The sequence below is a fragment of the Linepithema humile genome, chromosome 5 (assembly GCF_040581485.1).
Source record: "Linepithema humile isolate Giens D197 chromosome 5, Lhum_UNIL_v1.0, whole genome shotgun sequence".
Taxonomy (NCBI): domain Eukaryota; kingdom Metazoa; phylum Arthropoda; class Insecta; order Hymenoptera; family Formicidae; genus Linepithema; species Linepithema humile.
In genome coordinates this window covers 19,422,597-19,437,210 of record NC_090132.1, presented here as the reverse complement: position 1 = coordinate 19,437,210, position 14,614 = coordinate 19,422,597, and the positions used below count along the sequence as shown (strand labels likewise).

At 33.6% G+C, this 14,614-nt stretch overlaps 1 protein-coding gene across 15 annotated transcripts in view; it reads right to left on the bottom strand.

The window, feature by feature from the left end:
• The window catches only part of Dys (Dystrophin), a 419,847-nt gene that overhangs the window by 243,244 nt on the left and 161,989 nt on the right, over positions 1 to 14,614 (bottom strand). For all 15 annotated transcript variants that reach the window (XM_067355317.1, XM_067355318.1, XM_067355328.1 and 12 more), the window contains 3 exons: positions 13,277 to 13,488; positions 11,493 to 11,647; positions 8,873 to 9,062 (listed from right to left, as the gene is read on the bottom strand). In XM_067355317.1, the coding sequence (XP_067211418.1) occupies positions 8,873 to 9,062; positions 11,493 to 11,647; positions 13,277 to 13,488 (557 nt within the window). The remainder of the gene's footprint in view (positions 1 to 8,872; positions 9,063 to 11,492; positions 11,648 to 13,276; positions 13,489 to 14,614) is intronic.

Here is a 14,614-nt window from a genome sequence, read left to right as displayed (position 1 = left end):
AGAGTGACCCATCCAACTTATTAAATCATGTACCGATAACAGCTAAGCTCCAGGAAACGGTACCGACAGCTCGTTCGGAAAATTCCACTGTCGGTACATAGCAAGTTACCAGCCACAACCCCTAAAGAAGCAACCCCTAACCAAGATGAAATGAACCCTCCTATATTACCGACCACGGAACAGAGGTGCATGAAGGAACAGCCGCCCTCTGCACGAACTTAGAGCGCATGCGCGTACCATTTCGATCGAAAACAACCCTTCGTATCGAATTTTACTATCTGAGTTAGGGGATAAAGATAGTTGCAGAAAATGAGTAGATATATATGTATTCCATTCAAAAGAAAAAGTATAATAACGAAAATGTAGAAACAATTTCTTCCCAAATTTCTTTTCCTTTTTACAAACAATCTGGTTATTCGAATCAATTAATATTATTTAAATAAATTTAAAAAATAAAAAATTAAGTAATAATACGAATAAATTCACTTGCTTTCTTTTTCTTAAAAAAATAAAAGATTAACAATGTTCAGTATCGATTACAGTTACTTCTAACAACTAAAAATTGGTTTAAAATTTATCAAATTCTAAATTAAAATAATAAATTTCGATAAATATATTACGTAATATAATTTTTTTGAAATAGTCACAAATTTTTCTCAAATGACATTATTATAAAATCCTAATATTTTACAAGAAAAAAGAAAAAAATATGTTCTTTTACTTTCAAAAGCATTGAGAAAAAATAATTTTCACGAAAATTAATGAAAGAGTTAAACGAATAATTAAAAAATATTAATATACACAGGATTTATCATTTCGTGGGAGACAGAAAAGGAAATATCAAACAACAAAGAAATTACTGGCTCTAAAATTTCACCCCTTAATGGAGAGTCTTAAAAGGCACCGTTTTCGCGCACGCGTTTCTTTTATATTCAGTTTTACGAGACTACCGTTCTATCTCTCTTTTTTTTTTTTCTTTCTCTCTCTTTGTTGAAGAGTCCCATAATCTTTACGACTTCCGCTTTTTATTTTCACCACGCTCGCGAACACACGACGGCCGCGTATCTTTTGTAACGACGGATGATTTAGTTCACGTTTCCGCTTTGAGTAAGAGCGGTCAGGCTAACTTAGTCTGTTGTGAGAAATCCATGCGTTAAAAAAAAGAACATTGCTTTGTGCGCGGAACCATTAAAAAAAAGGATAGACCAGTGAACGCAACCCCTAAGCTGTCGTCAGCTGTTTGATGATTTTACTGTGAGCACACACGATGTTGACATGATCGTTCGGGAAAATAACTCCCTTCTTCAAACAATTTGTGATAATGTCAGTGGCTTTATATACTGACGTTGTACATGAATATTAAAACAATTTTTTTTTTTTATGTGCAAATATACGAATTTATGTAAAGTATAGTTTTCAGAGAAACTCAATTTTCATATTTATATAAAATGCATTTAATTTTCATCACACATCAAAAAGCAGTAAGTATATATCATTAATTTAATTCAGACTTATCAGTTTTCATGTTTATAGATTGAAATTAATTTCAGCCTGTGTTAGCTTCGCGAAAACAAGATATCGAGAAATGTTTAGGACGCGTTCTCTCATATTTCGGAATGAAATCCTAACTCGGAGAAAAATCTAGAGGCGTGGCGTGTAAGCACATATGTGAACACGTGCACATGTAAATTTTCCCCGGAGTACTTTCTGCCCACGCGGCAAAATGCAATGCGCGAAACGGCAAAGCTCCCGTTGCGTCGAGCCTCGGAAAGCGCCATAATATAACGGAATAATGGCTATTAGAAGGGGAATATTATCGTCGCGGGGCGCTCGGCCGGCCGACGGTGGAGGCGTTTTATCGATCGTTCGGCTGCGTTCGGTGCGATGAAGCGAGAAAGGGAAAGTGGCTGGGTCGGTTTGCCCATTCTTCCGCATTTCCGTGACCTTCGAGACTCCGACAAAACACTGCCATTTCGCGAATCGCGACCCCATCCATAAAGGTTTAACACCCTCTTAGTCTGGCTTGACAATTATGCACCGAGTACGCGCAAGATAAATCCAATTGGATAATACCGCATACAAAGCTAATTATATCAAAGTAACGTTTGGACAAAAGTCAAATCCGACAATCGAGTTTAAAGTTGTTAAATTCAACAACTGAGTTTAAAGCAATAAAATATTCATAATTATATTAATATGAGAAAATTTAGCGTATTTATTCCTCCATAATTCGGCTATAATTCGATTATAATCCTATATAAGCGCAATTATTAATAATTTACAAACAAAATAGGGAAAAATCAATTATAATATTATATATTCAAATATTTATCAATGCAGAAATGAAGATCAGATAAAATAAGAAATCAATGCAACAATTTAATTAAATCTATAGCTGTTATGAACAAAAAAAAAGGTAAAATTAAAACAATCTTTTATAATAATGCAAATTATTTCTGCAAATGTTATAGTTTCGACGTATGGAAGAGAACAGCCCGATAGTTTTTTATTCAAACCGTTACAATGGATCACGCGTCGTTGAATATCATTTCGGAATATTTCGTTTCTTTTTTCTTTCAGCGTTGGAAAATCAACACACCCGGGTATACCGATAAATCACGGTTCTGTACGTTTAATGATGCCTAAGTGCAAGGAAGGGTTCACCGCAGTAGCTCTAGGCGCAGAGCGGTTGTATGGCTGTATGATAAAAAGAAAAGAACCACGACCAAGTGAAATTGCATTAAAGCGGATTAGCCACGGCAGGGTTGATTTAACGAAGCAGAGCGTGCTTCGTGTTTACCATGAATATGAGAAAGGGCTGTGCTCTCTTTGTTCATCCAAAGGCGAAACGTAAGTCCGGGTCACGTAAGCGACTCTCCGGCGTCCCGCCGATCGATGCTTTCTACTTTCCGTGTAAACGGTTCCAAAAGGTAGAATACCGATATGACGCACAATGACGAGAAGTCTAAAATAAAGTTAAAGTTCCGACGTACGCGTGAGCAAAGCTCTTTCAAACAAAGCCCATTTGTTCGAGCTCTTCGCGAATATAATGGAAACATGAGATACGTCGCGTAGCAACGAACATGTTTCGCAATTCATAAATCGCGAATAAATTAAATGTTTCATTCCAGATATATGAGTTTTATATCAAACAATGCCAAGAAAAATGTAATTTAAACAAATATACATTTAATACTTTTATAAAATTGCAAACTGCAGCTCCACGTAAAGATTTATTTTTATAACAAAATTATAATGATTAAAAACATAGATTATAATCGTTGGATATATTAAAAAAATGTAGGCAAAATATACATGCATTAACTAAACTTTGAAAAATTGCGTAAAAATTGGTGTAATTAATGTCTAGATGATATTTTAAGATTTAACTGCTTGGAAATAATTTAATTAGACGGCGTAATATTTACGTAAAACGCAAGCTAGAATCAGCAAATTGTATTTCAGCGAGAACGGTAACCGTACCGTTTTCGATAATGATATTAGAAATTCCGCCGGATGCGCTCTCGAAAGATGGAAGGTATATGCAGCAAGTAGTACACGTATGAGTTATGTCCGACTCGAGATCGATAATTCATTAGTTGAATCGCGCTGGCATTTGTAAACTATGGTACAGAGCCGCATCGTTATGGAACTAGTCACAACTGCTACTATATTCAAGAAACATTGGTAGTTCAATAGTTTAGCCACAAATATGTGCGCGATGCATTGATAGACTTTATGCATTACTCCTTAGAGAAACGTAATATATCTAACGTGAATGTGCAGGATTCAAGCGAATAGTACAGGATATTTGTCGTATATCAATTCGGAATAAGTGCAAGGCGAAACATCAACGAGCTCTAAACTATACGTACATAGTACGATACATATAAAGTAAATGTCTCAGTGACTGGACATGTCCCAATTTTCGACATTGCATTACCAAAACAGTTATTATTTAATATTTGTAAATATAAAACGCAGAAATAATATTTTAAAAAAACGTTAGTAAATTAGGTTTGTATACAAATATCTCAGAATAACATGACAACACTCGTAAGCGAGTAGACAAGAGCAGAAAAGTTCTTTAATTTTGCAATTTTCGCAATAATTATGGTGAAATTAATTTAAAACAATTGACGAATAAGCGCACGTTTCACGTGATTTGACTGTAAGATGTATTCGAGGTATTGCGTGTGCTAGGAGAGCCAGCGGCAACTGTCGTAACGAAAAGTAAAGCTTCTGCCTGCTCATTGCTCGCATGTCACTTTTATTTTCGCCGACCGACCAAACTTTTCGTTGCCGTGTAATAGTCGCCGCTGTCACGCTTAGAGCGTACCTCCTATGGTTCAACGAAACGCACGCTCATTCGCCATTCTTTTTAATTAATTTCTCCATAATTATTGCAAATATTGCAAAACGGTAAAAAACTTTTCAGTTCTGCTTACTGTGCTCTATCCGCTTATAAGCGTTGTCGTAATTACTCTAAGACATCTTGTATAAAAAGAATTGAAAATTGTTGCGTAATATTTAATTACATAATAATTACCATAATGAGATAATATGAAATAATAAAGTTATTTGCGAGACAATCAATTTGTAATCATAACTTTGCTTTTATTTCTGTTAAATAAACTTTAATCTTTAACATGCGCATAAAAAGATGAAAAAAATATTAAATGTCCGGCTACTGGGGACATTTACCTTATCCCTGAATTTCATACTGCAATTATCACAATCGATAAAAATATTGAACGACGTTGGTAGCTAATTGTAATCATGCATTTTAATTCGTCAGGCAAACTTTACAAGTTCTTCTGTCACTAATTTGTTTAAATGTATAATTGCTTCTCGATAGCTCGTTAGCCTGCGCACAAATTGCAAACGACAACATTTGATGTTCATCTCTAAACTTTGTTCGTTTGATAGCAAACTGATAAGTTCGCAAACGACGGGCTTATAAAGCAATGAAAGGAGCTTTACAATCACGGAAAAAATGTTCTACTTATCCGGCGCTCGATTTCCATATCTATCGTCGCATGTAAATATGCGACTAAACAAGAGCCTCTGCGTGCCTGTAACAGGTCGACTTTCATTCAGCTCGATTTAATACCTATTTTTAAATCCCGTGTTTCGTGAAAAGCAAATGCCCCGTAGTCTATAAAAAAGGAAAAAAAAATTGCTACAGACGAAAAACTCTGTCATTGTGTCAACGAAACGTAAAAGTAAAAGTGCTAGTAACAAGGAGAGACTCCCCGAGGTTAATTAGCCTCGAATAGCAGATGCTACCACCAGTATAGTTCCCACGTGAAAATACGACGTGTCGAAAAAAAAGATTTCAATGCTGTGACACATAACACATAACTCATCAGAACAAAACACAACAATACAAGTTTTTTACAATATTCTGATCACTGTCACGACAACTCATAATTGTTTCAAAAATGAAATTTTAACCACATCGACATTGATATCATAAAACTACTTTGATATCGAAAAATATAATCAAATGACAAAAAAATCTTTGAATATAAATATTAGAAAGCAAACTGTCAGTTATTTTATCGCTTATTTTCGGGTATTTTCGTGCAAAGGCCTAAATAATTAAATAGAAGGATTTTATAGATAATATACTAACTATACATGATAGGCATGATGGATCGCATAACGGATGCCAATCAATTATTATACGGATAGTCAAACAACCGCTATTTCTGTGTATTGCCGATAATTACAGTTTATAAATTATGCGAATCCTATTTATTGGATACGTACACGATGTACATATTTATAATATATTGAATAACGTTCGTCGCTTTGAAACCAAATGAAAATTACAAAGATAGTCGAATAATATCGATCTGTGAAATTCCCACGTCTCTCAAATCTTTCACTGACTTTGAAATATTTATTAGCAGAATGTTAATCACTTTTCAGATATATTAAACGCCGTTTTATATATCACTAAATAATTAAGATATAAAGAAAGTCATTATTAACCGCTTCGTTAATAGCAATGCAGTAAGTCATCGGGTCACAGACCTCTTATTGATCAAATGATTAATGGATTATTCAAATATTTATAGAGCACATACCCGTAAGTTCAGCAATTAATATAAAAGGATCTCTTTACGCTGTGTTCTATATTACTCTGAACAATTATAGCAGTACGATAGGCTATCATTAGAAAACATGACCTCAAAACAGAATAAAAGACTTGTCGCGCAAAAATTTATTTAAAAAGTTCAATTATCTAAATTAAATTTTACGTAATTATACGTTAAATAAATTAAAGTTTGCATTAATAACGATATATGAATACGCAATATTCATGATGACATAATGCTATATATGTATATGTATTACAGATGTTGCCATAAAGTGCAATATGCACCATAATGTTACTAATAACTTTTCCGATACTAAAGCTCAATTTGCCTCCAAGAGAATGTGACCTAAATAAAAATTTCAATAGCTAAATCAAATTTAAAGTAAAATTATAAATAGCCTACTATAAAAATAACAGCGTAGAGAAACGAATTTACATTGCGAATTTTCTCCGTCTCAAGTATCAAAGTTCCGACAGCATCTGTCTAAAATACAAGAAGCTAAAACGTACTCAACGGCGGATCATTTGCTCTTAAATATTACACGCAATCGATCAAAGTCTAACTCAACCAACGATAATCATGCGCTTATTTCTGTCAATAATAAGTGCTGTCTCGACAGGGCATGCAAATAGAATGTAACGGCCAGTAGGGAGAGCGGGGTCTCGTGAACAAACACAACTCTGTCAATAGATAATTTACGAAGTAAAAGATATTAACATAATTATCCGGAGGCGCTGGTCGCGTTCATCCAAGTATTCGTAATTCAATACTAACGGTAGATCAATTTCAGCGAAAATACGTACAAGCCAGCCACGTACAACATAATGTCAATTTGAATCCCGGTCCGTTGTAATTTTACAAACAATTCTCCCGAATATCGCGAACATGTAACATGTAATTACGCACTCTCATTACGATGCGTTCAACGTTCAGTAATCATTGTTATCTCGTTTTCTCACGACTATTTGTTTGTACATATAATTAAATTTTTTTCATTATTATTATATTTATATGTTATTTTCATCGTTTATAAACGATCGGAGGAGATACGTCTGCTAATCCTATTCGTACTGCAGTTTGTGTAAAATTCGTAAAGAAAATAGTAATAAAATGTTACAAGCTTCCATTATTCAATAAACATTGCAATCACAATAGTGAGAAATTTATTTCCTGCAATTCTTTACGACAGCATTATCCCGCTATTCTACATTTGCAGCGGCAAATGAAAGAAGTGATTGCTCGCGAATTAATAGAACTTTCAACGGGCGCGAAAATGTCAGTAACGCGTCAGCAGAAAGCCCCAGGAGTCGCGTTGAAAGCAACCAATTCAAATGCATAATTATTAGCTAATTAAATCACAGTACGCGAGTATAATGACAGCCAGTTGCGGCGAGAAATTTTACCGAATGCGTCAACGTGATAAAAAACAACCGAAATAATGCGAGTACCGCGCGGAAACGTGCGCGCGACGTATAAAAGCATCTTCGCGCTCTGGAAATCGTACATAAAGCAGAAAACGCGTATCGCACACAGGGACTGATGGCTCGTCACCGCATTATATCGATACTCGATATCGAGCTTGCTCCTTTTTAATGGATACGTCGATACGCTGGCACCTCCGACACGCTTTTATGGCAATCAGTCAAAGCCGTAAAACCGGCTGTATTGGACGACGCGCGATGTCGAGAGGTCTAAAGTCGTAATGGACACCATCATGCTTCACTTGAATTGTATTTAATTGCTAACCGATTTATTCCATGCTAAACGCGTCGATAGAAACAGTTTTTATCTTCTTTCTTAATAAATGTTTAATAAAATATACGCCGCTGATATATTTTTTTATATGCCTCTGATTTACTTAAACAGATATGAAAGATTATAAGAAAATTTAAAACATGCCAAAAAAATAAAGTTAGATTACAATAAGTAAAAATCAATGTAAATAATAACAAAAATTCATAATATCTAGTTTTAACATTGGATTTCCATTTGTAACATTTCTTACAACTGAATAATTCTATTAAAATAATCCCATTGCAAAAAAAAACAATCTATTTTGATTACAATTAAAAAGATATAAAACTAATGTATTATCAATAAAAAAGATTGATATTTGATATTTGAATGTTATTTTGTTTTTAATAGTGAAGGTAGATTTAATGGAATCCATTTATGAGTTAAAGTCTATTCACTTAGTTTGCCAATGTTCCGTGAAGCCCCTTTTAGAGTGCGCAACACGTGCGAACACATACGACTTTCTGAGCGCGACTCATGCGATTACACGATTAAACGCAACAAGTAAATAGAAGTGTAAGGAAGCTTGCATCGAGAAACAGAGAGAAAAAGAAATAACTGGGCGAAATATAGCTAGAAATATAGCTACCGTAAATTATATGATTTTTGTGTAGAAAAGAGCTGCTGAGTTTTTTACATATAAAAGTATTGAATATACATTGTCGTAAAAAATAAATAATAAAAATTTAACAACCACGAAAAATTATCGTGGAAAATTCCTAAAAATCTGTAGTAAGGATAATCGCGCTTAAACTATATTACGTATAGTTATGAATACAAAGCACCACCGACATTAAAAAGAAAGCAATATGTATTAAACAAAAACTTGGTAAAATTGAAGAGATTATTGATTTTTTGAATTACCATGATAAACAACACAATTGCGTTATGTCAAACCATAACAGTTGAGTTCTCAGAGAATCATATTGGAATTTATAGCGAGATTTGTGTGAACGTGACCACCTTACCTTAAGCTGATGTTGCGGTCGTCTGAGCGCGCCTTGGTCCCGTCGCCCGCCCAGTCGATCGGCTTCCGCTTCCAATCCCTCCATCGAGGACTCCGCTTCGCTCAGCCAGGCCAAGAACTTGTCTAGAGACCGGTCGAAGTTGTGGAGCGAGTTCATCGCGGAGTGCAATAGTTTCCCCCGATTGATGATGCTGGAAACGGATCGGTCGATACAGTATTACATCCGTGATTTACAGTTTGATTCGAAGCGAAGTTCCTTAACTCGAAACGCTATAGAAACGCGAATGAAAGCTCCACAGCAAGCGCATAATGTGTACACAAGTACTTAATTGCAAATTGTTTATTACCAAATATCAAGTAAATTTGTTTTCAAAGAAAATGTTATTTATTGCTATCTTTCGTAATTTGTAGTTTTTAATATTAAATATATTAAAAATTAAACGCGCTACAATCTAAAAAATAAATGTAGCAAATCAATCAAGAAATAAGAATTTATCTATTTACATTTCTCTTTCGCTTTTGTTAGCTATAATATAAAAAAAGAAAATAATTGATTTTCCAAATCATTGTGTAAGTGTGAAATAATGCTATATTTGCGTTTCATCAAATTATATGCACTATCCGTAGTTTAAATTAATTCCATTAATTATTTAATTAATACGTTCAAATTAATATCTTAATAAATATTTAATATATACAAGTATTGTAATATATATGTTGTAACAATTATAGATATATACCTGTATATAAAGAGATGCGCAGGATATGTAAAAATATATATTGTAAATATATATTCTCTTCACTCTTGAACTCATGTAAAGCAGTTTCAGGTTAAGTTAGCAGCAAATATGACAAATTATAACTAAAATATTTTTGTTACAAAAATATTATAATTTGCTTCATTTGTAACTAACCTTGTAGCTAAAACTGTTTTACATCAATTTAAGTGAAAAATCGATAAATACTGCAAACCCGCATTTAATTACACGCACTACCGAACGAAAGTCAACCCGCACAACTTTACTTTGGAAAAATACAAATTTACATCGCCAATTCGTCGCATTACAGCACACAAAGCACAAACGCAAAATAAAGCAACGCGTATACGCACGATTTTTGTCATTCTATACTTTCAGCGATTTATTCGTCACTGTATCCGAATAGCGAGCTAGCAAGTGAAATCAGCGACTATCTGGCGTCACGTACAAATACGCGTACAACTACAACAATGCTTTATTTCATTTTCAGTGATTCCCGGCTACATTTTTGAAATGCTATATCTAATGAGAAGTACGCCGCGCGTATAAAACCTGTAGCATCAGAATGTGATCGATTTCACCACACAGTACTGATCGACGAAACACCGTTAATCGCGAATATCCATAGGTAAATAATACGTTCCGACAATCACCCGTTACTTTAATCGGCACTCCCGATAAAAATTCACATTATTATATACTTGTAACAAATAAAATACGCGATTAATTACGGAATATTCGCACTCTACGTTCCGATCCGACGCGGGATAAAGTGTCATGGCTGCGAGGTGATGCAGCGCCACATAGCGCCGAAATGTTCACATAAGCCAGCCGCGTATGAATACACGGTTGCCACTACAAGTGAGTGGCGCGAAATACGAATATGTATTCTCAATATTAAAATATTATGTATTATAAACAACTAAAATATTAAAATAAAAATTTAATGTTTTCAATATGTTTTTTAACAATCTACAAGGTAAGTAATTGGCAATATCTTTTTTTGGAAAAATATAAAATAGATAAAAATTTATATATAATAAACACAAAAAAGACGATATATCAGTATACATGCATGTGATTATATTTAATATATTGTATTATAATATAACATGTATTGTAATATAACAATAAATTCCAAAATAATTCAAATTTAATTAATATGTTTCAATTCGCAAATATTTCGTGAAAAATAAATATACATAATTTTATTTTAAAACATTCACAAAATTATAATAAAATTTGTAAATAAAAATAAGTATAATTTTTAAAGAAAAATTTAACACAAATATATATAGAGATTTTATGTATTTTATATATTCATATAATATGTGCTCTGTTCCATAAATTTTAAAATATTTTATTCGCATTTATATTATGATTATTAAAATAAAACGTATATGCCAGTCTATCTATATATAAAATTTGAACATGTTTATACTATTTTCATACTTTTACACATAAATTTTTATTTAAAAAAACAAATTTTTAACGTAAATCCGTGATTTTCAAAAGTAAAGTGCATAATTTGACTCTCGTTTGGTAATAACTAATTGTAAGTACAGATATTAATCGATTCTTCGATAAAGTAAAACAGTTTAAAGCAAAATCTGTAGCAAGTAAAGTAAACTGTAATAACTGACGAGTACAATTATTTGCTTGTCATTTAAATATGTATATAATTTTGATAACACAAACATTACAATTTGCATTTATTAAATATTCATTAAGATATTTAATTCCGCCCGACTCCTCTCATATCACATAAGTTTAATAATCGATAAAATCGCATGTCACAGAAGAACATGTTAAAAGATTGTGGAAAATGTTAGTCGAAAAAAAGAATTGCAAATAAGTACTCACCTCGTGTTCAAATTGTTATATCGCTGATTGATCGTCTCCGTCATTTTCTTGACACGTGTAGTATCGTCCTGCTGATAAACCGCTATCAGCTTCTGAGTAAGCTGATTAAAAAGTTCGATGTGGTGCTTGTACTGATGCAGCTCAGCGTGGAACGACTACGAAAAAAAGAAAGAAAACGATATCGTGAAATCGAAGAAGGTGAGCCAACGGGCAAAAAAAGGAAACTTATCTAACTCCAGCTTCGTATCGAGTTAGAAGAAGCCGTGCCTCTTTTGCACTCGAGTCTCGATAAGTCGGCAAAGTTAAATCTTTGCAGGGAGGTGCAGCTAAAGTTTTACGCCGATATATTGTGCGGCGCAACTTTTCTCTGTGTATCCGCCGGCACTGATTGGCCCCGATCAAGCTTGCAAAGTGCGCATTGAGATAAAACTATCGTATAAATAATATGCACTTTCGAAACAAGCAAATATTCGGAAAAAACAATGCATACAAAGATGATTGAATAAAATATTCGTGAAAACAGAATTAAATAAAATATTAATCGAATGCGTTATCCTTTCAAAGTAACGACGAGGTAAGCGTTACATCGGACTGTGCTTTCATTTTGAAATCCATTCAGAAGACACGCGAAGTTCGAAAGAAGCACTACTACTCAAAGGCAACGCGACAGAGCACACGGCCGCGGGGAAATAAATTATTCCATGAATATCTCATTTAGCTCTTTTGAATCTAAACAGAGCTCCTCGCGCGTGATGTGCTTCGCCAGCTGAGATATCGTTGATTGAGATGTTGGAAGCACCGTTTTCTATCCCGCAGCAACTTTTTTTCAGAGCACGTTGTACTCTCGTATGCAAAGTGAGAGAAGATTACTAAAAAGAGCTCATTACCGAGCAGATAAATTCCAAAGTGCTGGACTCTCTTTAATTCTGCTTACAAAGTGAAAAAAAGTTCCTGACTATCGAAAAGCAGCCACGATTTTCGAATAATAATGCAAAAAGATTTCATATTTTTAAGACGCTCCTATACTATTCATACTAAATGTTAAGATCGTTTCGCATAATTACGATACAATAAATTCCAATATAATATGTATAAATAGAAAACATAATTTTTCTAATGTTAAAAGTTATTCACATAGATCCATCTTGCACGTGTACAAAAGAGACCGTAATTCACCAACTTTTCTAGTGTCGTATAACGAAATGGTATTGGTTAGCAGATACATCTCGTTCAATACCAGTATACTCCCGACACACAAGATGAAAAATGTGCTGTCGAAACATCCTGCCGTAAAAATAACGTAAAATAAGCCGCGCCGTAGACAATAAACAGAAAAATATATCGCGTAAAGAGAGAGTATCTACCAAAGACTGAAAGTGGAAATTCCATTTAAATTATGACAAGATCAAGCAAGGGAAAACCGTTGTTATATTATAATTGACATCTTTCAACCCATAAATTTATCCTCTTCACAACACTTCAGCGACAATGTTCCATAATTCAGTATTTCACACTTCAACTGAATAATCCATTAATGTTTAATAATTTGCGGTCATACAAATTTGTCGATATTCATCAATCAATTCGCATTTCAAAATTACTCAACATTTCCAACACTCGATAGTCGAAATATACAGAGGTATTATCACGTCCTCGCGTTGTGTTTCAACGTCTTTTATCTCACTATCTACTAAAGACACTTCTCACGCACGGTACTAAAAACTCACCAACTCGAAGGGTTAACGCGGTTACTCGTGGGAAGACGGAAAGAGAGTTCGACGTACCTTTTGTTCCCTGAGCTGTGCTTCGAGTACGTCGGCGGTGTGCCCAACAGCTCGCATTCTCTCGAGTCGAGTTTCCATTCGCGCCAACCAGACCTCCACCTCATTTCTCTTCGCCTCGTATCGCTGACTGTCTCCCAGCATCATATCCAGCTGCGTCTTCCTTTGCATGACTTTTGAATTCGTCTCGTCCCAGTGCTCTCTTAGCTTAGTAACTGCAACAAACGAACGACACGATGAAAGTATGCTATTACGTCTTATATATAAAAATGTTGCTTTTTAAATCTTGTAAGAGTAAAATGTCAATCATCGCAAATATATGCGATACTGAAATTGCGTGACTTACTTTGCAAATTACATTCTAAAAATAAGGGCCCTATAAAAAGTATTATTTGAAAAGTATTCTTCATTAAATTATAAATATTTATTTTTGAATAACTTTATCGTGTTGCACCGAGTTTTGAAATTAAAATTTTGTTGTCAAGAATGACTTCCTAATTGTATAAAAAATATAATTAATATAATTAAATTGAAATGAATATAATTGAGAAACATTATATGTTTAAATTTCCTGAATTCTTCGGAAATAAATAACAGTTATTTCGCAAACTGCGTCAATGCGCGAAAATATTCAAAATGAAATATTCTACGCTTTAGAAGCGTCAAATTATCAAAATACATTGAATTATTGAAAGCAGCAGAAGACTTTAATATTATAAAATATTACCTCACGCGCAGTGATACTTCTTATTTAATGTTATATATCTCAAATCAACACCTCACTCAAAATTTAGATAAAATGTTAATTGAGAAATATTACAAATGGCAGCGCTGACGCTAAAAATTTATTATTTTTTTCACTTTAATTATATCTCATTATAACCAACCCTTCCGTGTAATTCTTAAAACTAAAACCAGATGCTACGTTGAAATTTGTACCATACGGGAAATATCAACTGGAAACAATCCAAACCATAATGGCAAGTTAGGGAGCACAGCTGGATAAAGCAGGTGCAAAACATTGGCAACGATTCAACATCCGCAACAACAAAATCCGCACGCGTGAACATTATGTCCGTATACCTTTAAGAATGCACCTTATATGCGCGATGTTTCGAGAGCGCATGTCATCAAACAGCACGGAAACTAAAATAAAAAGAGTTTTGTAGCACAACGATATTTTTCTATTAAAAAAACAGCGATTTTGTAAAACCTATATATATCCAAATGTAAATATTATTTCAAAAAATTAAATATTACATTAAATTCTTTTAAAAAATTATTTTAAAAAAAGATAATAAAATCGATAAAAACGGTTAAAATAAAATTTAATTTTAATTT